Below are 27,474 nucleotides of genomic sequence, written 5' to 3' on the forward strand. Positions count from 1 at the left end.
TTCTCTCTATGATTAATTCCACTTAACATGTTATCTTTTAGTTCCATTAAAAATTGAAGAAGACTTTCTGATTTCATCTTTTACCTCAGATGCATAGTATTTCGTTGTGTACATATGCTGTAACTTCTTTATGCGTTCATCTGTATTTGGACATTTGGATTGTACTTATATCCTAAATGCTGTTTTAAGAACTGAAATGAACATAGATTAACATGTATGTTTTCAAATTAATGAGTTATTTTTATGGCTAGATGCCTTCTGAGTTAAAGCACAAGTGACCACTTTCTGCTTTTGTTTTCCTTGTCAATAGAATTATATTATTGAAGACTTTTTTTAAAGTCAAAATCTTGAAGAGTTCTGCCTATCTATGTTTTCCTCAATGTAGTTTCTAAAATCTTTCATCCATTTTGATTTAAGTCTTCTATGTGGTGTGAGGAAGGGCTATCACAGCATTATTTACAATGCACAAAATCTGGAAACAACTCAAGTGGTCAACAATAGATGCGCAGAAAAATTAAATCATAGTATATGTGTCAACGGAATACTCAGATAAAAACAAAGATAAAATCTTGTAAACTGCAACTTTGGCAGAATTAGAGAAAGTCATAATAAAGTGAGTTGAAATAAAAGGAGAGACAACAGATGATTTAGCTCTTTGGGGATTTGAATAAGTTAAAAGGATTACAAGACAATCACCAATGGAACCAACTCTGAGATAAGGTCAGTAGAACTGGGATAATAATGGAAGGATTTCTGTATTCTAATTATTCTAATTAGTGTCATAATGTAGCAGCAATGAAAGTATGAAAAAGGAATGTTTTGCTACATAAAATAAAATTGAAAAGAAATAGATTTTAATTAGCATTGTAGCACTGTCCTCTCATTGTCCATTGATTTGCTCGAGCGGGCACCAGTAACATTTTACAACAAATTGTGAGACTTGTTACTGTTTTTGGCATATCGAATACACCGTGGGGAGTGTGCCAGGCTCTGCCATGCGGGCTGGATACTCTCGGTAGCTTGCTGGGGCAGAGGAATCGAACCCAGGTTGGCAGTATGCAAGGCAAATGCCCTACCGCTGTACTATTGTGCCAGCCCAGATTTTAAATATAGAAGAAAATTTTCTACATAAATTCTATAAACATAAAGAATATGCAAAAATAGAAACATGTATTGACACTAAAATATATAAATGGATTTAAACAATGTATTAAAATAGGAGAAGAAAAAATTGGAAAGTGTAGTAATGCTGTTAAGGTTATATGAACATTCACCCATGCAGACTTTCTACAGTAATCAAAAAATTAAACTATTCAACTACGTTTGAGATGATTCTGAGGAAAATAAAGACTGCTGAAACATGGATGGTGTAATGCACACTAGTGGAGAGAAAAGTGATGGCACATAGTATAACTAAAACTCATTCATGAATAACTTTGTAGCTGGGTATCTCATGGTGATTCAATTAAAAAGAAAAATGTATTCAAAACCATTACAAATCCAAACATAATGATGTTTGTGTTGCTTATGCAGGATGGACCAGATCTTATGTTGAATTTTAAGTAAACAATTTTTATCTTGATGAAAACATTATTCTGTTAAGAATATTTCCCAGAGCCCCTTTCATATCATGATTCCTCAAACTGTAGATGAAGGGATTTAGCATGGGTGTCACCAGAGTGTAGAGCACAGCCACGATGACATCTTTCTCATTGGAGTTAGAGGATGAGGGCAAAAAGTAGAGCCCAATAATTGACCCATAGTAGAGAGACACAACAGTGAGGTGTGAACCACACGTGGACAAGGCTTTGAAGATCCCCTTGGTAGAGGGAACCCTCAGGATGGTGGCCCCAATTCGCCCATAAGACACCAGAATGCACATAAATGGGACAGTAATGACCACTACTCCTGCTGTAAAGATAACCAGTTCATTCACGGTGGTGTCTGAACTGGACATCTTAAGTAAGGCAGAAAGATCACAGAAGAAGTGAGGGACAATGTTGTCTCCACAGAAAGACAGACGGGCCAAGAGGAGGGAGTGCAAGAGGCCCACAGCAGAGGACAGGATACAGGACATCATTACCAACAAGAAACATAAACTCTGACTCATGATGGTGATGTAGTGAAGGGGGTGACAGATGGCCACATACCTGTCATAGGCCATGGAGGTGAGAAGGAGGTTGTCCAAGCACCCAAAATGTAAAAAGAAATACACCTGAGATACGCACCCAGCATAGGAAATGGATTGACTCTGTGTCTGCATATTAAAGAGCATCTTTGGGGCTGTCACTGAAGAAAAAGAGACGTCAGTGAGAGCCAGATGACTGAGGAAGAAGTACATGGGGGTGTGGAGGCGGGAGTCCAGCCTGATGAGCAGGATGATGAGCAGATTCCCCAGCACGGTGGTCAGGTACATGACCAGGAAAAGGGCATAATATAGACCCTGTTTCTCTGTCCAGCTGGGGAGCCCCAAGAGGATGAACTCAGACACACAGCTCATATTGTCCCACCTCATTGTCTTCTCTTTGACTGGAAATACAAAATGAGACAGACATTTTAAAGAACCATAAATTTTATTGACTATCACATAGGAATACATGGTTTAGGATGAGTCAGTTCGTAAGTATTGATCTGAATAGCTCATGTACATTCAACTGTACATTAGTGCCCACTTAGAAAAGCACAATTTCTTTTTGAGAAGCCATAAAAAGTCAGAATGATGATCAGCTCAGGTAATGTGTCCACATAAGGATTTCATGACATAAATCTGAATTTACTAAATTACAACGCAAGATTAGATCAGTTATCGATAATTAAAAGCACCAATGAACCACAGATTTCTCCTGACCTTCCCCCCAATTCTCATACATGCTAGAGCTAGTGCTTGATTTTCATGGATTTAATCAATATAGAACCATCTAGTGCACTGGTCTTGTTTATAATCTATCAATACTGGGGAAATAATAGAAATATCACATGTAACTGGCTGGATAAATGATTAAGGTGAAGAATCTATGTCAGCAACATAAAAGATATAGTGAAATGTCTTACAAGAGTGCTTTGTTTAAGACAATTACATCTCGTTTCTCAAAACATTTCATCTGCAATTATTCCTTCTAAAGCCTTTTGCGGGATTGTTTTTGCTTTGAGGCCATGCCCCCGCAGTGCTCAGGTATTACTCCTGGCTCTGAACTCAGGCATCAACCCTAAAAGTGCTCCAGGGACCATATGTGGTGCTGGGGATCACACCCTCTTACTGCTGCACTATCACTCTGACCGAAGAATTTTTGTAGTATATAGAAAAAAGTGTCTCTCTTCCAATTTCCCACCATATTCTTAGTTTTAACTCATAAAAAGACTTTTTTCAAATTCTCAGATCTTCAGGGATATTTTTTCCTTTCAAATTATGCCCTGAACCTACAAATGTTAAAGTTATTTGTCAATGTCTGTCCAATATTGTTTACCAGAAAAAGCTTTCTTTTATAATTTTCCTAACTTGGGTTTTATGCCAAATAAATAATTGACTTGCTTTCAACATTTTTGGTCATATTTTCACATTATTTTGCTGATATACTTTCTCTCTTCTTCAGATCAGTTTTCTCATATCTGCCATGTGAACACTTGAAAATGACCAGAAAAGAAAATGAAATATTGTGTCATCCTCAAAGTAGAATTTACATACTGGGTCTGGAGTGATCATACAGCGGGTACCATGTTTGCCCTCCACACAGCAGACATGGGTTCTATCCCTGGCATCCCAAACGCTTCCCCGAGCACTGCCACGAGTAATTGCTGAGCGAGAGCCAGTAATAACTTAGGAGAGTGCAAAACCAGGATTAAATCCTGAGTATCACTGAATGTGACCCTCAAAACAAAAGCAAAAGTAAAGTTCGGGGCCAGAGAGATAGTACATGGGTAGGGTGCATGCCATGCACACAGCTGACCCAGGTTTGATCCCCGGCATCCCACACGGTTCCCTGAGCATAGCCTGGAGTAATTGCTGAGTGCAGAGCCAGTAATAACCCCGCAGTACAGGAGAGCATGGCCTCTAAACAAAAACCAAAACCAACCAAACAAAAACAAAAGTAGACTTTACGTACTATATAAAGACTTAGTCAACAATTAAGAACTGAGAATTTATCTCGCTATTGGATTGATTTTGAGAGTCAAAAGAGAATACATAAGATCCCAATTTTCACAATTAGCCTTGATTATCCTTGTAATTTCTATATTCTTCAGTCTATTACATTAAACCTACTAATTTAGTGTAATTATCTGAGATCAATTACGCAGTATCATAGTTGCTACTGAGTAATAATCAATTTCTCACAATTGGGTGCTGAAGAAGTAGTCTGGTAGAGTTGGGTTTTCCAATATTTTTCCATTTTAGAAATATTTCATTTATAACATATTTCACTTTCACATAGCATATATATTGAAGAAAAATTCCTAGATATCTTTAAGCTATACATATATATAAAACCATTTACTTATTTACATGTACATGTTATCAACCTTGATAGTAATTGCTAAATGATAATTTGCAAGTGCAGAAGTCTATTTATTATGTGTTCTTTAAAATGAATCCTGAATAACAATAGGCTGTCATGTGAATATTTTTATAATTAAGTGTTTGACTTACATTTTGAGGCATCAGTTTTGTTGCTTGAGTACCAAAAAATTCAGGATCATGATCATCATAAATAGGTAAAATGTGAGAGAACTTTCACAGAATATGTAAGCACTTTTCTCATATCTCGAAAGGAAAGTTCTTATTTTATTCTAGAGCAATAGAACAGCCAAGTTAAAAGGTTAAAATCAAGATATGAATGAATATTAAAATGTTAAACAAGTAAGCAGCCACTGGGTACAAAACATACACTAGAAATGCAGCTATTAACAGAAATATTAATCAAATATTACCACAGTAATTTATGTATCAAATGATATATGTTCACACCCAGATAGTGGCAACAGAGATTAAGACAATTACAGATTGGGATAAAATATTCAGGAAATTGGAATGTTTAATAGTTGAAATTATCAAGAGACATTTCTCAGTCTCTGAAAAATAAAAAGTAAGGGTAACTCATTCTACAAGAGATAAAGTCTTGCTATGACATAGTACCATACACTAATATGTTAACTCTCTCTCCTTTCACCTAAGCATGCACACACTGTACACACACTCACACACACACAATTTCTACTGAATTTCTACAATTTCTACAGTTTCATGATCCTATTCCTGGCATTGTCTTTTAACTGCTGGACACATAGGACATATATACTATCACTTATAATGGAGAGGTCTTCCATTGATCTCTAGAAGACACTACATACCGTGAAGCATGTGGAGTCTCCAGATATCTCAAAGATGCATTGCAATAGGGAAAATTATCAGTTCAAAACAACATAAGAGCTATTTATTGGTACAGGGTTGTTTAAAACTTAAGTGATGATTTTAAATTCAAGCTTCACAATTATGGAGAGGATCCTTATGGAATATCAATTCCCTTACTGCAAGCTCCAAATTAGACACAAATTTGGTGGGGGAAAGGGATGGGGGGGTGGAGTTGTTTCGTTCCCTGGAGAGAAGAAATGTTATTGGCAGTAGATAATAAGTGAGTTTTCCCTAAGAGGAATAATGACAATAACTATCAAACAACTACCAGGAACTTGTTTGTTCTCAAGGATTTTTGTCTTCTGATATTGGAGGAAAGGTGATTTAAAAAGAACAACAAACCTAAAGTTGCTGCTGTTAAAAGTTTTACTGTGGTAATCTGTCTCTTTCTTTTGTGCCTGATACTGATTCACAACACCAGAAATACTCATGCTTTCACTCCCTGAGCCTAAAAGGGAGGGGATTTAAATCCCATCATCATACAACTTTGATAATTTCCATTTCTAATTAATTGAAGACAGGTCCTAAAATATCTTGGTCTCCTGCTTTAAAGTAATGTAGTCACATTCTTTTGGCATTTATTTATAAAATACTTTGGAAAGATCATTCAAGATAAGATGGGGAAGAAATCTGTTCTTATGGGTTCGTTGAAATAAGTCATGAATAATATGAGCCTGTCAGTAGAGATTATACATAAATAACTAACATGTTAGCGGAATCTTTGGAGAGGGTGCGGCTGTAATTTTTGAGGAACAGATAAAATTCAGGAGTCATGGTCAGTATGGAAAACTTAGATTTGAAGAATTATTTAAGAGATGGAACATGTAATGTATTTATTAGATGGAACATGTATATATGTAATAATTACTTTGTATTAAAGTTTTTTTACCCACCTCTCACAGCCACCTCCATGTTAACCCACCTACTAGCCCTGCTTTTCAGATTCATGAACTAAATATCTGAGGAGATACAAGCAAAGCAGCTAACATTCACAGATACACTGGTCTCCTGGCTGAAAATTCTGGGGCATCCTTGGGAGGGGCCAGGCAGAATTTCTGCCCTGCCAAAGTCCCAACAGCCTACTTCCACCCCAATGCTACTGCCATGCCAACTGCCCAGTCTCTTAGCTTCACTAAGAATCTCTGCAGACTCAATCACAATGACCAAAAGAAGAGAGAGAAAAAGAGAGTGGGAGGGAAAGGGAGAGAGAGAAAAAGAGAGGGGAGAGAGGGAGAAAGATCAAGAGAGAGGGAGAGAAAGGTCCTTGCCATAGCGGGAGGCTAGGGTGAGGGGAGTAGGGGGGTTATTGGAGGGAAACTGGGGACAATGATGGTGGGAAATGTACATTGGTGGAAGGATGGATGTGTGTTGGAACACTGTATGACTGAAACCCTATCATGAACATCTTTGTAATGTGCTATCTCACAGTGATTCAATAAAAAAAAATTAACAAAAGAATTTCTGCAGAATCAGTTTGTTTCTACAGACCCTGAAATTTCAGTACTATTGAATTCCAGCAGAAGCAAACCTAACCTAATTAAATGGGAAGTAACAATGAAACAAACCAAATGTCACAGCAGAAGCAATAACACAGAAGTCTCAACTGGCAGCAAACTACTTAGTAAATCGGCAAAGATTTAACAACGCTGTGGTATGATATAAAATTTTTCACAAATTTAGCAATAGCACATGGGTAAGGCATTTGCCTTGCACGCGGCCGACCTGGTCGGCTCAGGTTCAATTTCTCGGCCCCTCTTGGATAGCCTGACAAGCTACCAAGAGGATCTCGCCCTCATGGCAAAGCCTGGCAAGCTACCCATGACGTATTCACTGTCACTGTCACTGTCCTGCCGTTGTTCATCAATTTTCTCAAGAGGACCCAGTAACGTCTTCATCGTGAGACTTTGTTTTTACTGTGTTTGGCATATCAAATACATCATGGGGAGCTTGCCAGGCTTTGCCATGTGGGCAAGATGCTCTCAGTAGCTTGCCAGGCTCTTCGAGAGGGGTGGAGGAATCGAACTCGGGTTGGCCATGTTGGCTATGTGCAAGGCAAACGCCTTACCCAATGTGCTATCGCTCCAGCCCATGATGTATTCAATATGCCAAAAACAGTAACAACAAGTCTCACAATGAAGGTATTACTAGGCCTGCTAGAGCAAATTGATAAACAATGGGAGCACAGTGCTACAGTGCTTTCTTTTAATGAAGTAACTTGATCACTTGACATCCCATTACTCATCATTTTGCTTGAGCAGGCATCAGTAACATCTCCATTCGTCCCAGTCTCATGCTAGTGTAGCCCAATGGCATCTGCTCATTCTAGGAATATGGACGGCCTCAAACTGATTGTTCAGGGTCTTGATGAAGAAGTCTGACCATCTCATAGGTGGGTGGTCACGTGATCTTTTGACATCCCGTGAAATCCAGTCGGTAATAACTCTAGTCCAGCGGTAGTCTCCAAATCTCATATCGTGTTCAGTCCATCTGATTTTTGAAGCCTTAGCAAACGAGACAGCATTCCTGATTCTCGATCATCAATGGAGGTCAGAACTGCGGATTCTTTCTCTCATTTGAATGAAGTGTGATACTCCAAGCGCAGCTCTTTCTATTCCTCTTTAGGAGACCTGAATAGTGTTCTCATCCTGTTTTTGTAGGGCCCAGGTCTCTGAGGTATATGTTAATTCAGGAAGAACAGTGGAATCAAAGAGATGTCCTCGGAGTTGGAGGTTCTTTGTCCTCTTAGTTATTTCTTTAACGCTCTTGAAGGCATTCCAAGCCTCTCTCTTCCTCCTGCATAACTCAGGTGCCAGGTCATTTGTCATGTTGACTTCTCGACCTAGGTACACATAATGGTTGAATTTGGATATGTTCATCCCATTGAGAATGAATGGAACATCAGGAACAAGACCGTTTCTCATAAACATTGTCCTCATGAGATTTAGCTGTAGTCCAACCTTTCCAAACTCACAGTCAAAGTCAGCCAGCATTTGTGCCGCTTGGCTGATGTTTGGTGTTATTAGAATGATGTCATCAGCGAAATGGAGGTGGTGTAGTTGCCGACTGTCTATCTTCACTCCCATTCCTTCCCATTCCAGTCGTCACATGACATTTTCGAGGATGGCACTGAAGAGTTTTGGTGAAATGGTATTACCTTGCCAAACCCCTCTCTTCACGTCAATGATCACCTCCCTGTAGAATGGTGAGATCCTGATAGTGAATTGTAATACAGCTCACGGAGGATCCGATGTACTGAGTTTGAACATCCTGTTTGGCTAGGACTTCCAGACCGCTGCAGTCTCAATAGAATCAAAGGCCTTCTTAAGTCAATGAACGTCAGACAGAGCGGCATCTTGAACTCCCAAGAAACCTCAATTAGCTTGGTTATTGTGCAGACATAGTTGATCATGCTGAGTCCTTTTCAGAAACTGGCTTGCTCACATGGTTGTCCTTCATCTATTTTTCTGCCAATCCTATTCAGGATGACTCGAGTGAACAGCTTGTAGACAACAGACGACAGGCACATCGGGTGATAGTTGCCAATGTCATGGATGTCTCACTTCTTGTACAGTAGTACAGTCCTGCTAGTTTTCCTTTGGGATGGAACCTTGGATTCAGAAAGGTAGTGTGTGAAGAGCTGAGCCAGTGTATTGATAAGTATTGACGGCAGGTTCTTCAGGTGTTAGGGTCTGACCTAGTCTGGGCCAGGTGCTGTTATCTTCTTTATCAATGAAATGGCGTGTTGGATTTCAGGAGAACATTGGGAATGACATATCCATTCTGCAGAATTTGGTATGTGGGCAGGTGGACACAGCTATAGAAGAGATCCAAGTAGAAGTCATGGATAATCTTCTCCATTGCCCTTCTGGAAGATGTGATAGATCCATCAGGACGTTGGAGGGCAGTTATCTTGGTCTTGTAGTTGGCGAAGGACAGGCAGGCATTGGAAATGCTTTTCCCAGCTTCTGCCTCATCTGCCAGCACTGCTGCTCTTCTCTCTTTGAGGTCTTCCTTTATCACTTCTCTGCACTGCTTTGCAAATTTGGATGTTCACTTGTGGTTGCCTGAGGCTTGCATTAAGCCACATTGGCAAATGAGCTCAAGAGTTTTCGAAGTCAGGTGTCTTTTTGTGGCTATCTCTCTCCTGGCGTTCTTTGTACATTCATGGAGGTGCTGAACCAGTAGATCACATTCCTTGTCAATGTTGTCAATGATGGCATCTTCCCATGTTGCCCCAACAAAGCCAAAGAGTTCCCAGTTGCTGGTCGTTCTGGGAGTTCTCTTCTTAAACTTTGCATTTCTTTCTCCCCCTCTGTAAAGTAGAATTTTGCACGAAGAATATGGTGGTCTGATCCTGTTTGGAATTTTGGGATAACAGCAACATCAGTCGGACAAAACTGTCGATTGAATATGATGTGGTCAATTTCGTTGTGGAACCATCCACTGGGAAACTCCCATGTCCAATGTTTATATTTGGCATTCTGGAATTGTGAGTTACCATGGATATTCTTGGTCAACATGATGAACTCAGACGGTGTCTCACTCTGTTCTTTCCATTCTAGGCCATGGGTCCCAATGTAGAGTTCTTCGGCTGATCTTCTTGGTCATATCTTGGCACTAAAATCACTGACAAAGATCTTGTAGAAGGTGTGGTCTTCCTTACAGAACTTTTTCAGCCCCATGTAGAACTTCTCAATTTCTCCTTCATCATAATTGGTTGTTGGTGCGTAGACAATGAAGATAGAAACTGCTGGCAGTGAGCCACATCTATTCAAATGTAATCATCTGATTCGGGTTGTTAGGCATTCGAATGAATCAATGCTCATGGCCAAGTTTGTGTTGACAAGAATACCAACACCACCGACGCCTCTTTTGTCGCATGTTCTGAGGAACAGTTCTTCTCCAATGTCGAAAACAGTGTAATGTGATTGATGTCTTCTCATCTCAATCAGACCAATGATGTTGTTCTTGATCTTTTGTGCTTGCACCATCAGGTCTTCAATGAATGCATTCGATGTCAGTGTACGTGCTTTGAAAGTACAGGCACTATTTTTTGTCTTTCTTCATTTGGGCACACCAGTTCGGCCCTGAGATTTTATCAGCCTCTCCTTCCTCATTCTTCTCAATGCTGCCATATTGGTGGCTCTTTCAGGGTCAGGGGAATGACACACATTGTATTTATTGGTTTTTGCATATCGAATACACCACAGATAACTTGCCAGGCTCTGCTGTGCTGGTGGGACACTCTTGGTAGCTTGACAGGCTCTCAGAGATGGATAGAGACTTTTAGGGTGGCCTCTAATCACCCTTGCAGGTTTTCCCACGGTTCAAATCATATTTGAACCCTATCAAATATGGTGCGGTAATCTTGGCTTCACTCATGTGTGAGTCTCGACCCAAGTGCCCAGAAAGCGTCCTGGAGCATGGCGGTGGCTGGGTGGAGGTAGTGGGGATAATGGAGGTCTGCCGGGCTGCTGGGAGCAGGCAGAGGATCTCTGTTCCAGGGCCCGTTGAGCCTGGAGTCCATTGTCATAGAATTCTGCTTCCCTGGTTCTGCGGGGCTTCACTCATGCGTGAGTCTCTACCTGAGTGTCCGGAAAGCATCCTGGAGTGTGGCAGCGGCTAGGTAGTGGAGGTAAACTACCTTTAATGAAGTATTTTTGATAATTCCTTTAGCCATTTGTTGTTAACAAGCAACATAAAACAAAGTATGGTGTGCCTCCAAAGAAGGCAGGTTTAGCAGGTGGTTGGTAAAATGGGGACAATGGTGGAGGGAAGGTCACTCAGGTGATGGGATTGATGTTCGAACATCAAAAGCCTGTAACAACTGTGTAAACCATGGTGTTTAAATCGAGTATTTAAAAAGAAAAATTTTGTACTTCATTCCAGAGAAATAGAACCCTATGAAAAATTTAATCAACGAAGTGAATACATTTTTAAAAATAGTATGATACTAACTGGATACAGAACAGATTCTCCAAAGCAATGCAGTACTTTAATAGGAGGCAATTGTAATTTGATTCCTTGTGACTCCACAGTCCCTTGTGACTCCACAATCACCACTGGGTTTTGCATGGGAAGCCTTTGTGACTCCACAATCCTTTTTAGTTTTATCCCTTGTGACTCCACAATCCCTTGTGACTCCACAATCACCACTCTGTGTTGCACAGGAAGCTCTCCATCAGGTGTGGCCCTGGTGGTCCCTGCACACTGCTGAAGACTCCTGGATCTGAGCAGCACCAAATTACCAATCTTAGCATTGAACCATCAAATGCATTTGATGGAATCCTATTATAAGTGTCTCTAGATACCCAAGCACTACTTGGGAACACCTACCCTTGAAAAATATAATGTCTACTTATACCTATATCATGATAGCATAGATGAAGATAACTACAACTTTCAGATAAAGTATCTATGAAAACTATTACCTTAAAGGGGGGAGATAAGAAAGAAATGATTTCCTCTATTCTTAAAAAAATCAGTCCAAAATAAATCACTCTACATGAAATCATTTGTCATACACTGCTGTGTGAAGTGGTCAACTTATATTAGACATAATGACACACTCTGGGTACATGCACATAAACACATCTGGTCAAGGGTAGTTAGGATAGAGAAGGAACCACTATGACAATAATAGTTGGAAATGATCACTCTAGACAGAAACTGATGCTGAAAGTAGATAAAGGGATATACATGATAACCTTTCAGTATCTGTATTGCAAATCATAATGCCCCAAAGGAGAGAGCGAAAGAGAAAGGAGATAGAGATAGAGAGATTGGAAGAGAGAGAGCAGGAAAGTGGGGACAGGGGACAGAAGGGAAACTGGGGATATTGGTGGTGAGAAATGTGCACGGTGAAGGGATGGGCATAGGAGCATGTATGACTGATATCCAATCATGAAAAACTTTGTAACTGTGTATCTCAAGGTGATTCAATAAAAATATAAAATTAAAAAAACATGTTCAAGACAAGAGAAGTTTCTTCCATTTCTCTCTCTTTTTGTGTTTTGGTTTAGGGGCCACAGCTGGCAATGCTCAGAGGTTACTTCTGGCTCTGAGCCCAGGAATTTCTCCTGGCAGTGCTCGGGTGACCATATAGGATGCTAAGAATTGAACCCCAGGTTGTGTGTCCAAGGCAAGCATCCTAATAGCTGTACTGTCTCTCTGGCCCTTTATATTTCTCTTTAGAAATACAGAGCACATTGGAAAGTGGATAATAAGTAAACATTCTAACCTAAATAAACTAGATATTTAGATACACTTATTTATAACTCAAGCAAGTAGAATAGGTTCTAATTTTACAAAGCATGAAGAGGACCCCAGAGAAAAGAATAGCTTTCCATCATAAGCTCTAAATTAGAGATGGCAGGATATAATTGCTTTGTGACCTTAGGTCATCCTTGGAGGAGTAATAATAACCACACAATGGCTACTATAAACTTTTTGGTTCATAAAGCTTTTAACCTTATCAATTGACATTAGGGAAAAGGTAATCCAAAATCAATAATAAACCACTGTGAAGGAAGACTATGTTAATCAAAGTCCCTTGCTTCTAAAATTAAGCACTTCTAAGAACACAAAAACAACTCTAACACTTTTACTCTTTCGAAAAAGTGGAAGAAAATTTATATCCTATAACTACAACTGGTTCTGCTGTAATAGAATAGAATAAATCTTGCTCTATTTTCCAAAAACTAAAGAGTCAGCATTCTTTCACATAAAGAAAACTGCTTCAAAATATCCTTTCTACTAAACCCCTTACAAAACTGTATCTAATTTTATTATGTGCATCCCTACTTCCATTTATCCAGGCTACTTAGAAGATGAATATTATGTAATTTATTTATGAAATGCAGAAACTTTCTATTATTTTGTTCTATTTTATATCAAAATAAATCATATTAGCAAATAGTATATATTTTAAAAATCTTATAAGATATTTATTATTTAAAAATGAATTCCAGTTTAGTGGTGTAAATTTGCAAATAGCAATCTCTTGTTATTATTTTGTATTTTTGAGAGCTCTGTTCTAAACTTTTTTCAGTTTTGCTGTAATTTATTAAAATTTTTCCTTGTGAGTTCAGATGAAAAATTTTCAGTTTTGTTTATTTTTTAAAAACAGGTTCCAAAAACAACCAGTGCTGGCATGGATGTGGGGAGAAAGGACTCTCTCTCATTGTTGGTGGGAATGCCAACTGGTCCAGCTTTTTTGGAAAACAATATGGGCATTCCTTCAAAAAATGAAAATTGAGCTTTCATATGACCCCAGATTCCCCGCATTCTGGGACTATACCTGAGGGTGCAAAAAAGCACAGTAGTAATGACATCTGTACCAATATGCTATGTTTCTATATGTTTTGTATCTCATGGGAATTCCATAAAAAAAGAAATAAAAGAGAAAAATAATATGACATTAACTACTAATCACGAAGTTTCACCAAAAATTTATATACAGAACTAGAATTTTTTTCTCATTCATGAAAAAAGATCACAGAAATGGTATGCTGAACACTGCGACTGTCTAGAATAGAAAAAAAAGGAAGAATAAAGAAAGGTATTGAAAAGGAAATAAAAGACAGTAAATGAATAGTTTCATTAATGGTGTGTGGAATATGAACAACTAATGCAAACAAACTGACAGGCAATAACCTAAAACTAACTCTATAGGGAAGGTAGGAGGAATGTTAAAAGCATCTTTTTAGTGATGGGAATAATTGCAATGACATGCATATGAAAGAGTGAAGCTGAACCTCTAAAATTAGTACTACACTTTGAAGCTAAGCTTCACGATCACGATCACAACCACCCTGTTGTTCGTCGATTGCCTCGAGCAGGTGCCAGTAACGTCTTCTTCGTCCTAGCCCTGAGATTTTTTTTTTTAAAGTGCCATATTCAAGGCTTTTTCAGGGTTAGGAGAATGAGACCCATCATTGTTACTGGTATTTGGCATATTGGGTATACCACGGGGAGTTTGCCAGACTCTGCCGTGTGGGCATGTTACATTTGGTAGCCAGCCAGTTTGACCGAATTAGGAATGAGATGATAAGATGTCGCGCGGCCGCGAATACGGCCGCGTGCTTCCAGGAGCTGAGTGTGATGATCTCTGGATCCTGGCCGTTGTTGGAGTTACACGGCAGTTGGTGGGTGTAACTGTCTAGTTACTGGCAGGTCCAGTCCCAAACTGTACAGGCTTGGAGATCTCAGCCCCGGGTCCCACACACCTGGGTTCCTCTGTCAGTTCTTTTATGCGTGAGGCTCATCCAAGTGTGTGGAGAGTGCTCTCAGCAAGGCCTAGGCTGGGCCTCGGTGGTCTTCAGCTGTTGGGCCCTGGTGGAGACAGTCAGGCATAGGGTAGGAGACTCTGTCTTGTTCTCTCCCAGGAGCTGAGTGTGATGATCTCTGGATCCTGGCCGTTGTTGGAGTTACATGGCAGTTGGTGGGTGTAACTGTCTAGTTACTGGCAGGTCCAGTCTCAAACTGTACAGGCTTGGAGATCTCAGCCCCAGGTCCCACACACCTGGGTTCCTCTGTCAGTTCTTTTATGCGTGAGGCTTATCCAAGTGTGTGGAGAGTGCTCTCAGCAAGGCCTTGGCTGGGCCTCGGTGGTCTTCAGCTGTTGGGCCCTGGTGGAGACAGTCAGGCATAGGGTAGGAGACTCTGTCTTGTTCTCTCCCAGGAGCTGAGTGTGATGATCTCTGGATCCTGGCCGTTGTTGGAGTTACACGGCAGTTGGTGGGTGTAACTGTCTAGTTACTGGCAGGTCCAGTCCCAAACTGTACAGGCTTGGAGATCTCAGCCCCGGGTCCCACACACCTGGGTTCCTCTGTCAGTTCTTTTATGCGTGAGGCTTATCCAAGTGTGTGGAGAGTGCTCTCAGCAAGGCCTTGGCTGGGCCTCGGTGGTCTTCAGCTGTTGGGCCCTGGTGGAGACAGTCAGGCATAGGGTAGGAGACTCTGTCTTGTTCTCTCCCAGGAGCTGAGTGTGATGATCTCTGGATCCTGGCCGTTGTTGAAGCTAAGCTTATGTGAAATAAAACCCACAAATAAATAATAAAATTTAATTTTGAAAAAAAAACACCTTTGATGACATGTATTTTAGAAATAGTGAAAGATACTGGGTATTTCCAAGAGGAGAGATGCAGGAAACACAGGGCCTTGAGATAGGTACCAGGAGGTTTACTCCATGGCTTGGAGGCCAGCCGCACATGCTGGGGGAAAAGGCAGCTCAGATAGAGAAGGGAGCACCAAATAAAGGATGTTGGGAGATCCTCCCAGGATGGGAGATGCATGCTGAAAGTAGACTATAGACCGAACATGATTGCCACTCAATGCCTCTTTTGCAAACCACAGCACCCCAAAAAAGAGAAAGAACAAAAGGGAATGCCCTGCCACAGAGGCAGGGTGGGATGGGGGAATGGGGGTGGGAGGGATACTGGGATCCATGGTGGTGGAAAATGGGCACTGGTGGAGGAATGGGTACTCGATCACTGTATAACTGAAATATAAGCACAAAAATTTTTAAGTCTACAACTGTACCTCATGGTGTTTCACTAATAAAAATTAAAAATAAAATATTGCTGGTCTTACAGATCTCAGAATACCAGGTTATGGGAGAAAAAAGAGAGAAATGAAAAAGTTCACCAGAAGAAACACAAGGACATAAGGCACATTGGTGGTGGTACAGTGAGGTAACAGTATGCACCAAAATCATAACTGTCAATCAACAAACAGTGGGAGGAGGGATGTAGGAGAAGAAAGATCAGACCAGACCTGACAGGAAGACAGGGGTGGGTCAGGTCATTTCCACCATCGTGCTATGCTGTAAATTGGTACATCAATACCAAAAACCTAAACCTACTGTAACCATATTACCTTACTATAAACTAAATATTGGAAATGTCAATTTAGCAATGTTTTTCTTCTTTAAATTTAAGTAAATTTTAAAAAATTAGATGCTGTGATTTACAACTGTGCCCATGCTAGGTTTTTGGGTGTATACTCTTCCAACACTACTCCCACCAACAGTATCCCAAGAATATTATGATTAAAAAATAAAAAGTCATCTTAAAGTGATTCATGCTAATGTCACTATTAAGATGACATTGCTTTACATATTCCCTCTCATCCAGAATACATTATAAAGGTCACTCCACCTCCAAATTCATAACCTCAATCTAATCAAAAGAAAATACTTGTTGGAGAGATAGTACAGCAGATATGGTGCTTGCCTTTCATGCAGTTAATCCGGGTTCAGTTCTTGGCACCCCAGAAGTGGTCCCTGAGCTCAGATCCAGGAATGAGCCCTAAGAACACCCCTCAAATAAAATATTAGACAAGCTTAAATTAATTAATGTTCTACCAAATACTCAATTTTATTTATATGAAGCGCCAAATCACAAAAGGCAAAGATGAACTGGAACAAATTAGAGATGTTAAATAAATGCTGTGTACCATTCTGGATTGTATCTTAGAACACATAAAGAACATCATTTGGAAAATTTGGGAAATATTACTCAAGCATATAATCTTTTATTATATGCTAATATGTAATAAGTTAAATATTAAAGTAAAAACTATACCATTTACATTAGCATCTCCATAATGAAACACTTAGGTAAAAATAAAAGATTATAAGAACTATATGATAAAATGATAATATATTAATAAAATCAGAGAACTAAATAATTGGAGAAATGCTCATGTTCATGGATATTATTGTCAAGATACCAGTTTTTCATTAATTGGTCTATAAACTTAATGCAATTACAATAACAATCCCATGAAATTGTTTTATGAATATTAAGAAACTAATTGTAAAGCTTATATGAAGAGGCAAAGGCCCAGAATAGCCAATATAATACCAATGAAGAGGAATCAAGCTGGAAAACAGACACTTTTACAAACACAACCTCAAGACTTATAGTATAATAACCTAAGTAATCAAGAAAAAAGCTAAGTAATCAAGATAGTATGGCATTATGAAAAACACAACACACAGAGACACACACAGAGGAATGCATCAATTAATTAGAGAAACCAGAAATTTACTTCCATAAATATAAGTCAATTGATCTCCCACAAAGGAGCAAAGGCAACACACTGTAGCACTGTAGCACTGTCCTCCCGTCATTCATCAATTTGATTGAGTGGGCACCAGTAACAGCTCCATGTGAGACTTGTTACTGTTTTTGGCATATCGAATAGCAACAGGTAGCTTTCCAGGCTTTGGCGGGTGGGCGGGATACTCTCGGTAGTTTGTAGGGCTCTCCAAGAGGGGTGGAGGAATCGAACCCAGTCGGCTGCATGCAAGGCAAACGCCCTGTCCCCTATGCTATCGCTCTGGCCACACCACACACAAAAAATGGTACTAGAAGAACTGGACATAGTATTTCCAAAATGAAATACTTAGGTACAAACAAAACAAAAGATGTATAAGAACTACATGAGAAAATGACAAATACTAATAAAATCAGAGAGCTAACTAATTGGAGAGGTGCTCATATTCATGAATATGATTGTCAGGATGCCTTCTGTCTGAGAAGATAATAGAACCAAGAGAATTAAAGGACCATACACTTTTCACAAAAATTCATGAAAAATGTATTAGATACAAACATTAAAGCCCAAACCATAGAATTCTTGAAGATAATTTAGGGGAAAATCTATCTAGATATTTTAAGTCTGATGATGCCTTTTTAGATATACCAAGACATGAAACAGGAAACAAATACTGATAAAGTGAATTCTAATTAAATTAAAAGCATCTGCCTGAGAAGACATTAGAATCAAGAGAATTAATTAAAGGACAAGCCATGGTGGGGAAAATGGCTCAAACAGCTGCTGTGCATGTTTTGCATTTAGAGGCCAGCCTTGAACTGCATGGTTTCCTGAGCACCACTGGGGTGACCCCAAGTACTGAGCTCGGGCTCTATTGGGTATAGAGGCAAGATAAAAATAAGACAAGCTACAGACCTTGAAGAAATACTTGCAAAAGACATATCTGATAAAGGATTGCCACTCAAATAAGGTGTATAAACTTTGAAAGAGCGGCATATTAATGACAACTTACTTGATTCACTCACTGTACCATGGTTAAGTAATATGAAAACAGAACTACCTCGAAAATACTCTGTACTTTCAACATAACATCAAAATCACAGGTTAAAATATATTAGTTATAATATAAAAGTATAAGGAATAGAAATTACTACTCTATCATCAAACAAAACAAAAGCATGGTAATGTTGGTCCTCTACTAGGAAATCCCAAAGATTGAGTGATATTTTTCTAATATTGTTTCTTAAATTGCAATTATATCTCAAAAATATATGTACATTTTACATAAATCTTCACATAGAACATAAGTACATTTTAATATATATTATAAACATTTATTTTATTTAATATAAATTTAAAATGTCAATATTAGTTTCCACAAATGGGAAAAATACTTCTCAAATTTATAAAATATAAAGTGATTCAAAGAACTATGGATTTGATCTCACACATAGATAAGAAATTACAAACAGAATAGTGTATAATGTAATAATTTTATATGCATATACATTGTAGAATAAGTACTAAGATCAAGACATTAGCATATTTAGCACCTCTTTTAGGTAACTTAACTCTTGTATACCTGTTGAAAATACTTAACCCTACTCAGCAACTTTCCAATATACAGTATCATACTACTAGCAACGGTTGTCATGCTGTACATTAAAATTTCAATGTGCACAGCTTCATATTTGTACCCTTTAACTGATATCACCCCAGATCTTGCCCCCCAACTCCTGGAAACCACCATTCTATTATTTTGCAATTATGTTACTCTCAATTACATATCTGTATCAGCATTTAAATATTTTCCTTTTTTTTTTCTGGCAAGAGCTACTGGGGTTAAGAGCTTACTCCTGGCTCTGTGCTCAAGAATCAATCCCAGTGGTGCTCAGGGGACCATATGGGATGCTGAAGATTGAACCCAGGTCAGCTGAATGCAAATCAAGCACCTTGATATGTATATAAATATATATATGTATATATATTATAATATGAGACCAATATCCAAGGACAGTAGAAACAAGGCCAGGAGAATTGGTCCACTGTTAGAAACTTTCCTCAAGTGCTGGGGAAGAAGGCAGTTGGTATAGAGAGGGGACAACCATGACAAAGATAGTTGGAAATTATCACTCTAGATAATAACTGCGTGCAAACAAACATAATAATATCTCAGAACCTCTATTGCAAACCATAATGCCCCAAGGGGTTTGGGGGAGAGGGATGGAGGGAGGGAGGGAGGGATGGAGGGAGGAAGGGAGGGAGGAAGGGAGGAAGAATAGTTCTTGCCATAGAGACAGACTGGGGAGAGGGTGGTGGAAGGGTAACTGGGGACATTGGTGGTAGGAAATGTGCACCGGTGGAGAGATGGGTGTTGGAACATTGTATGACTGAAATCTGACCATGAACAGTTTTGTAACTCTGTATCTCTCTATGATTCAATTAAAAAAAAAGCAAGCACCCTACCAGCTGTATTATCTCTCCAGTACCAGCACTTAACTTTTTAAAGATTCTACATACTATATTTATCGTTCTCTGTCTGGATTATAAAATTACCACATTACATACTTTAAATAGACACAAGTGCTCTTAACCACAGAAAAAATATAATCACACAAAAATAGTTTTAATTAGAGTTTAAAATAAAGCAAAATAAGTGATGTGAAGATGCTTTAAAAATAAAAGTATAATATCCAAAATGTGCTACAAAATTACACCTAAAACAAAAACTTTAAACAGGCCAGAAGAAATAATTTTTATATGTTGAGGAGAAAAATTTCTTTGACTCTAAAAGACTGCATATCTGAAAAAAAGACATTGGTGGGGGAAAGTTGACACAGGGGGTGGGGTTGGTGGTATTGGAACACTGTATGGCTCAAGCTCTATTATGAATAATTTTGTAAATCACAGTATCTTAATAAAAACAAAAGGGCAATATTGCTTGCGGATGGCAAACAATTTTTTCCTTGATAGTTATACATTCATGAACATGAAGGGAAGGAGGTAAGGAAGGAAGAGAGGGAGGGAGGGAGAAAGGAAGGAAGGAAGGAAGGAAGGAAGGAAGGAAGGAGGGAAGGAGGGAGGGAGGGAAGGAAGGAAGGAAGGAAGGAAGGAAGGAAGGAGGGAAGGAGGGAGGGAGGGAAGGAAGGAAGGAAGGAAGGAAGGAAGGAAGGAAGGAGGGAAGGAGGGAGGGAGGGAAGGAAGGAAGGAAGGAAGGAAGGAAGGAAGGAAGGAAGGAAGGAAGGAAGGAAGGAAGAAGCGACTAAATTTTTCAAGTGCTTTAGGACAAGGAAGAGCAAAAGAAAAAAGGATAGAAATAAAGATAGTTGTACCAGTGTTTTGCTAAAATATTTTATCACAACTCTACTGAGTTAAAACAGGTAAATGTAGAGGAAAACTATGGCCAAGCTTAAACAAAGACATGAATATTCATGAAAACATAATCTTTAGAGATGAAAGGATGCTTCCAGAGGATATGCAGGATTCACATGGTCTTCAGGGGAAATGTTTATCGTGATAAAAGAGTTCCCCTACTCAGTATACTTCCCAGAGCTCCTTTAATATCTCTATTCCTCAGGCTATAGATAAAGGGATTTAGCATGGGAGTTACTAGAGCATACAATACAGAGACAATAATATTCTCATCATTAGAGCTAGTAGATGAGGGGAAAAAGTACAGTGCAATAATTGATCCATAGTAGAGAGAAACCACAGTGAGGTGAGAGCCACATGTGGACAAGGCTTTAAAGATCCCCTTGGTGGAGGGGACCCTCAGGATGGTGGCCCCAATGCGGCCATAAGACACCAGGATGCATATGAACGGCAAGGTGATGCTTGCCACTCCCTCTGTGAAGATAACCAAATCATTGACTGTGGTATCAGAGCTGGACATCTTAAGTAGGGCAGAAAGGTCACAGAAGAAGTGAGGGACAATTTTGTCTCCACAGAAAGACAGACGGGCCAAGAGAAGGGTGTGCAAAAGGGCACTGGCATAGGATAGGACCCAGGACACAATTACTAGCATGGAACACAGACTCTGACTCATAATGGTGATATAGTGGAGGGGGTGACAGATGGCCACATATCTGTCATAGGCCATCGAGGTGAGAAGGAGGCTATCCAAAGACCCAAAAATTAAGAAAAAATAAACCTGTGAAACACAGCCATCATATGAGATAAATTGACTTCGTGTCTGCATATTAAAGAGCATCTTGGGAGCGGTCACTGATGTGAAGGAGATGTCAGAGAAGGCCAAGTGGCTGAGGAAGAAGTACATGGGTGTGTGGAGGCGGGAGTCCAGTCTGATGAGCAGGATGATGAGCAGGTTCCCCAGCACGGTGGTCAGGTACATGACCAGGAAAAGAGTATAGTATATACCCTGTTTCTCTGGCCTGATGGGGAGACCCAGGAGGAGGAACTCAGATGCACAGCTCTGATTATCCCTTCTCATTTTCCTCTCTTGTGCTGGAGATGAAAAAAAGATAGAAATGTAAATGAGTGAGAAATTGTTATTTCCAACATAGAACATGATTTTGAGCTAATTGGTAGCTCAAATGGCTCATGTTTTTGCCCCACTTGTAGACTACTGACAGCATGGTATCGCCTAGGAACTTATATGATCTCCTTTGGAGAAACAACAGTTGTTTAGATTAATACTCTCAAAACAACAGGTGTTTAGATTAGATCCTGGGAAGTATGAAGACGTTCAATGGAAATACGAAATTAGAAAACTAACATCCAAGTCTAGATCAGTTAGAAATTGTTAGAATTACTAATAGAGGCCCTCAATTTGGTCCTTTGAACTTATGTTTTTCATTTTTGGGGGTAGTGGGAGGTTGGCCACACCAAGAAGCTCTCGGCAGGGCTTACTCTTAGTTATCAGAGGACCAATATTGGTCCTCCAATATATGGTGTTGGAGACCAACCTGTGTTGACTGTATGCAATGCAATACCTTTAACTCCTATCTCTCTAGGACCTGTTAGACTTTGTTAAATGTTCCCCTTCCTCTTGCACAAACTTTTGCTAGTGCTGTATTTTTGTGGATTCAATCAAGATAAGAAGTTTGATGTATTGTTTTTAGTCTTTTCATAACCAATGTTGGAAACAAACTTTTTTATAGTTATTAGTATGATATCAAGATACATTCAGCAATATTCATCAGGGTACTTTTAAAAAGACAAGGTTTATGACTTATAAGAAATGGATATGATAGGTATTCCTTGGACCTCATGTGAGATACTCTATGCATTCATTTGTTCTCTTTATTAAAAAAGAGCTAGAGGGTTGCTTCATTCTGAGGTACCTATAATGGGTAGAAGTTGGAGGTCGAGAGTTTACTGAACTAAATCTTCATTGGTGAATTTAAAATACTTGAGTCACAATTAAAAGCACCAGCAAAGAAAAAAGTGACCCAAACACCCAAAATAATCATCTACATTAAGATTTTAAAGCACAGATTAATTAGGAAATATGGTCTAACTCTATATAGTGACATGCGACTTAAGATATATTTATTCACGATAAATATCTTTGAAGTGGGTGCAATTAATCAACACTTAGGTAAAGCACTTTCATATCAAGCTTTTTTAAATGACAGAACCTACACTACATCTTTCCTGAGTTTCCCATATATTATTATTTATTTTGATACTTTGTGGAAAGGGCTGGAGAGATAGCACAGTGGGTGGGGTGTTTGCCTTGCAAGTGGCCAACATGGCTGACCCGAGTTCAATTCCTCCACCCCTCCCGGAGAGCCCGGAAAGCTGCCGAAAATATCTCGCCAGCACTGCAAAGCCTGGCAAGTTATCCGTGACGTATTCTATATGCCAAACACAATAACCATTGTCACAATGGAGACGTTACTGAGCCCACTCGAGCAAATCAATGAACAACGGGAGGACAGTGACAGTGACAGTGACTTTGTGGAAATATTGTGTGTATGTGGTCAAGGTAAGTACATGAAAGAAAATATCTATATAATTAACATGGAGAGGTCTAGTGGCATACTTTGATATACTCTCTTTAAGGAAATCTTTGTTACTTTTCAATATTTTCAGTTTATCATCACTCTATTCAGTGGGGTATTCATGGAATGTATAGATAGTCTTTCTCTTTTAATTTCTTATCATATTCCCGATATTACAGGCACATAATTTTTTTAATTCTTAGAACACCAGGAGATATTTTGAATTCTCGATTCCTACTAGGAAATAGGAAGTTCTTTTAAACTGACTGTCTATAAAATAACACCTATTTTTCATTCTTCTTAACCTATGTTTTATGCCTATAAAATGCAACTGACAATTTTCTTCATATAATAACACATTTTGCTAATAACATAATTTATTTCATTCTTTGGATTAGTTCATCTTAGATCTGACATGTGAACAGTCACAAAATAACTGGGAAAAAACATTATGGTATTCATACCAAAAATAGGATTTACATAATGATAGGTACATTCAATCTATGAGTCTTTCTCTTTGAGGTCAAGAATAATGAGACTATAGCATCATTATCCATATTCAGGGTTAACAAGAGATCACATTAAATTCTAATTCTCCCTGTTTGACTAAAGTTATAGCCACAATTCCTAAATTTCTCAGTTTCCTACATGAAGATTCTTATTAATGATTTTTCTCATATTAAAGTGCTAACAAATGATACTCCTGTTTTGACATTGCTATTCAAGTGATGCACGCATGTACCTTCAGCTAAAATGCATAGTAGGTTCCTTCATTTCTCTCTGGAAGACACAAAATATAGTGAAGCAGCTGGGTTCCCTAGGTGTCTCAAAGATGCATTGAAAAGGAAAATAATCATCAGTTCAAAACCAGCACTATTGATATATAGAGACACACTTGTTTATAGCTCCTGAACACTGAGCCTGGGATCTAGCTTAATGAATCATATATAAAGTGGGAGGAGGGTAAGATGTTGGGCATCTTTCCATCAAGGCTTCAAATTAGATTCAAAGAGGAAATATAATTGCTTCATTGTCTTTGGCTCCCTTGAGGATAGAACTTTTGTTTATAGCAGCAATGGAAGAGTTCTTCTCCCCAAGAGGAATAAAAACAATAACCATATAGCGGCCTCTAGAAATGTAGTGTGGTTCTAACGTTTTCTGTCTCATCCCTAACTTTGGGGATAAAGTGAGTCAGAATCAATAACAACCCAAAATAGAGAAATTGATTGTTTATATGTGTTGCTTTTTCTGAACCCCATCCTTTCCCAAGAATGTCAGAATATCTAATCCTTTCCATCTCTGAACAAAAGACTGAAGAAATTTATATGGTGTCAACACAATTAGGACTAAGGGCATAGAATACAGTTAGGTCTCAGATATATTCTCTCCTGCCCCAATGCCTTGGAGTTAATATTTTATTGATACAATGCTATTATCATTAAATAATCTCAGGATATACTTTCCATTAAAACACCTTATAAAAATGATGCCCAAAATGCATATATTACCAACTCATATATATATATATATACATATATCAATATCTCTAAGTCAGGCATCAAATGAATATCATATTATTTGAATTTTTATATGAGAAATGAAACTGTGTGAATATTTATAAATTATTCATTTTTGTATTTTATAATATTTTTAAAGGCTAATTAAAAATTATATTTGTAGCTTTTATTTTTATTGACCACACTCAATGGTTCTGGGGTCCAGGGGAAGGCCAGGAGCCAATCTCAGTGATTCTCCTTAGCAATTCCTGGCAGTGCACGTTTGACTAAGATATGCTTGGGGTTATGCAGTGCCAGGAATCAAACTCAGGCCTTCAAACATGCTCTAATATTTGGGCTGTATCCCTGACCCTGGCTATAAATTAAATCTTATAGCTAGGTAGAAAGATCTCCTTATAGATCTTATAACTATCTTATAGATCTTATTACACAATGGAAGATTACTCACCTATGAGGAAAGATAAAATCTTGCAGTTCACTGAAACCTGAATGGAATCGAAGGATATAATGTTAAGTGAAGTGAGTCAAAAGATAAAGACAAATATTAGGTAATTTCTCTAATATGTAAAATATTTTTCAAAAAGTAAGTAACCAGATTTACACGATCTGAAGAGAAACCTGAATATAGCACACGGTAGGGTGTTTGCCTTGTACCCATGGTCGGCCTGGCCAACCGGTGTTCGATTCCTCTGCCCCTCTCGGAGAGCCTGGCAAGCTACCAAGAGGATCTCGCCCTCATGGCAAAGCCTGGCAAGCTACCCGTGATGTATTTGATATGCCAAACACAGTAACAACAAGTCTCACAATGCAGATGTTACTGGGCCCGCTCAAGCAAATAGATGAACAACGAGAGGACAGTGCATTTCATTTCAAGTAACCAGATAGTTCCCACTGAAAAAAAAGCCTTGACATATTGCCAATACACACAATGGTGAACTGAGGGAGCAAAGAGAGGAAAAAGTATCTGAGGATATGGCGGAGGGATGTTGATATTTTGGTGTAAGAGGCATGAAGTAGCACTGCAAATTTGGAATACAGAAGAAACTTGTAAAATATCATGACCTCAAAACTTTTCAATGTAGTATTGTAGCACTGTCCGCCTGTTGTTCATCGATTTGCTCAAACGGTCACCAGTAACGTCTCCATTATGAGGCTTGTTGTTACTGTTTTTGTCATATCGAATACACTATGGGGAAGATTGCCAGGCTCTGCCATGAGGGCAGGATACTCTCGGTAGCTGCCAGGCTCTCTGAGAGAGATGGAGGAATTGAACCTGGGTCGGCCGCATGCAAGGCAAATGCCTGACCTGCTGTGCTATTGCTGGGACATTTAAAAAATTTAAAAAATTAGTATATGGAAAGAGATATAAGGAATAGGTGAAATGGACATATCAGGTACAGTGCTTGGTAATGTAGGGAAACGATTTTGGGTAGTGGTCATGATGTAGTTTATTAAGATGTAAAGGTAAAGGCCCTCCCGTTGATCATCGATTTGCTCGAGTGGGCCCAGTAACGTCTCCATTGGAGACTTTGTTGTTACTGTGTCTGGCATATCAAATACTCTCAGTAGCTTGCCGGGCTCTCCGAGAGGGACAGAGGAATCGAACTCGGGTCGGCCATGTTGGCCGCTTGTAAGGTGAACGCCCTACCCGCTGTGCTATCGTATAATATCAAATTTTACAACATTACCACTTGAAAATAAAAGCTAAGTCTCTCCTAGAACTCATCTCAAGAACACTTCTCACTCTGCAATCCATCGTATGAGCCCTCTGAGAGCATTGTTTGTATTTGTCCCAATACCAGGCTGATATTGGAGGCCCCCAAATATGACCCAGATCCATCTCCATACTCTTATGCTCCCTGTACATGCACACTACCAATTAGTTTTGTCTCTCTGAAGGTACCTCATTGGATGCTGGTTCTCTAGCTTGGTCTTAGAAGAAGCTGTACATTACCCTCAAGATCTTAGCACACAGGATGAGTTGCACCTAGACCACAAGCAGCTTTTGGCTATGAACTTAGGGACTGATAGAAATCCTCGTAGTGCTTGTCGAGTTAGTGCTGATTATGTAGGTGTAAGCTGTGTGGTAGACGTGTGGACCATCGAGTCAAAACCACATCACTCTCCTAAAGCACCACCAAGTTGGCCAGGCTCCTGTGACAAATCCTGCCCATATAGTGGCCAGCCCTTGACCTCCACTCCCACATGGCTGTTCTGAACGTGGCAGGATCAGCATGTGAAGAGATAATAAAAAGCCACCCAAATGGTCTACAGTCAGTGGTCTGATCAACCCTCCCTTCATAAAGGCTCACAGACTTCTCTATCAGTCTTCTGAGGTCCCATTGGAACATAAACTCTATGAGAACAGAGAGAGAGAGAGAGAATGCACTGCTTCATTTAGGGCACTGCACAAACACACACCAGGTAGTTCATGAGTAGATGAGAGATGAAGGTACAGTCTGTCCTGTTGGGGAACAGTTTTTCCCCAATGTGCCCAGACACATTGTGCACCCGGGTCCATGCAG

The 27,474-nt window shown here is 39.2% G+C and overlaps 1 protein-coding gene across 1 annotated transcript; it reads right to left on the bottom strand.

Annotated features, from left to right (window-relative positions):
- Positions 1–1,573: 1,573 nt before the first annotated feature.
- LOC130045684 (olfactory receptor 50-like) lies at positions 1,574–21,916 on the bottom strand. The gene is made up of 2 exons (XM_056138524.1): positions 21,420–21,916; positions 1,574–2,510 (listed from the first exon to the last, which is right to left on the bottom strand). Exons 1-2 carry the CDS (start codon positions 21,914–21,916, stop codon positions 1,574–1,576), a joined length of 1,434 nt encoding a protein of 477 aa, XP_055994499.1.
- Positions 21,917–27,474: the final 5,558 nt, after the last annotated feature.

Source organism: Sorex fumeus, unplaced genomic scaffold (genome assembly GCF_029834395.1).
Source record: "Sorex fumeus unplaced genomic scaffold, SorFum_2.1 ptg000129l, whole genome shotgun sequence".
In the NCBI taxonomy this organism is placed as follows: domain Eukaryota; kingdom Metazoa; phylum Chordata; class Mammalia; order Eulipotyphla; family Soricidae; genus Sorex; species Sorex fumeus.

Excerpts from the sequence above, each read along its gene's own strand:
- LOC130045684 (XM_056138524.1), bottom strand. The coding sequence starts at position 21,916 with ATGAGAAGGGATAATCAGAGCTGTGCATCTGAGTTCCTCCTCCTGGGT. Across the intron at positions 2,511-21,419 it reads ACCCTTCTCTTGGCCCGTCT|GTGGGACAATATGAGCTGTG; the intron begins GTCTTTCTGTGG and ends GAAGACAATGAG.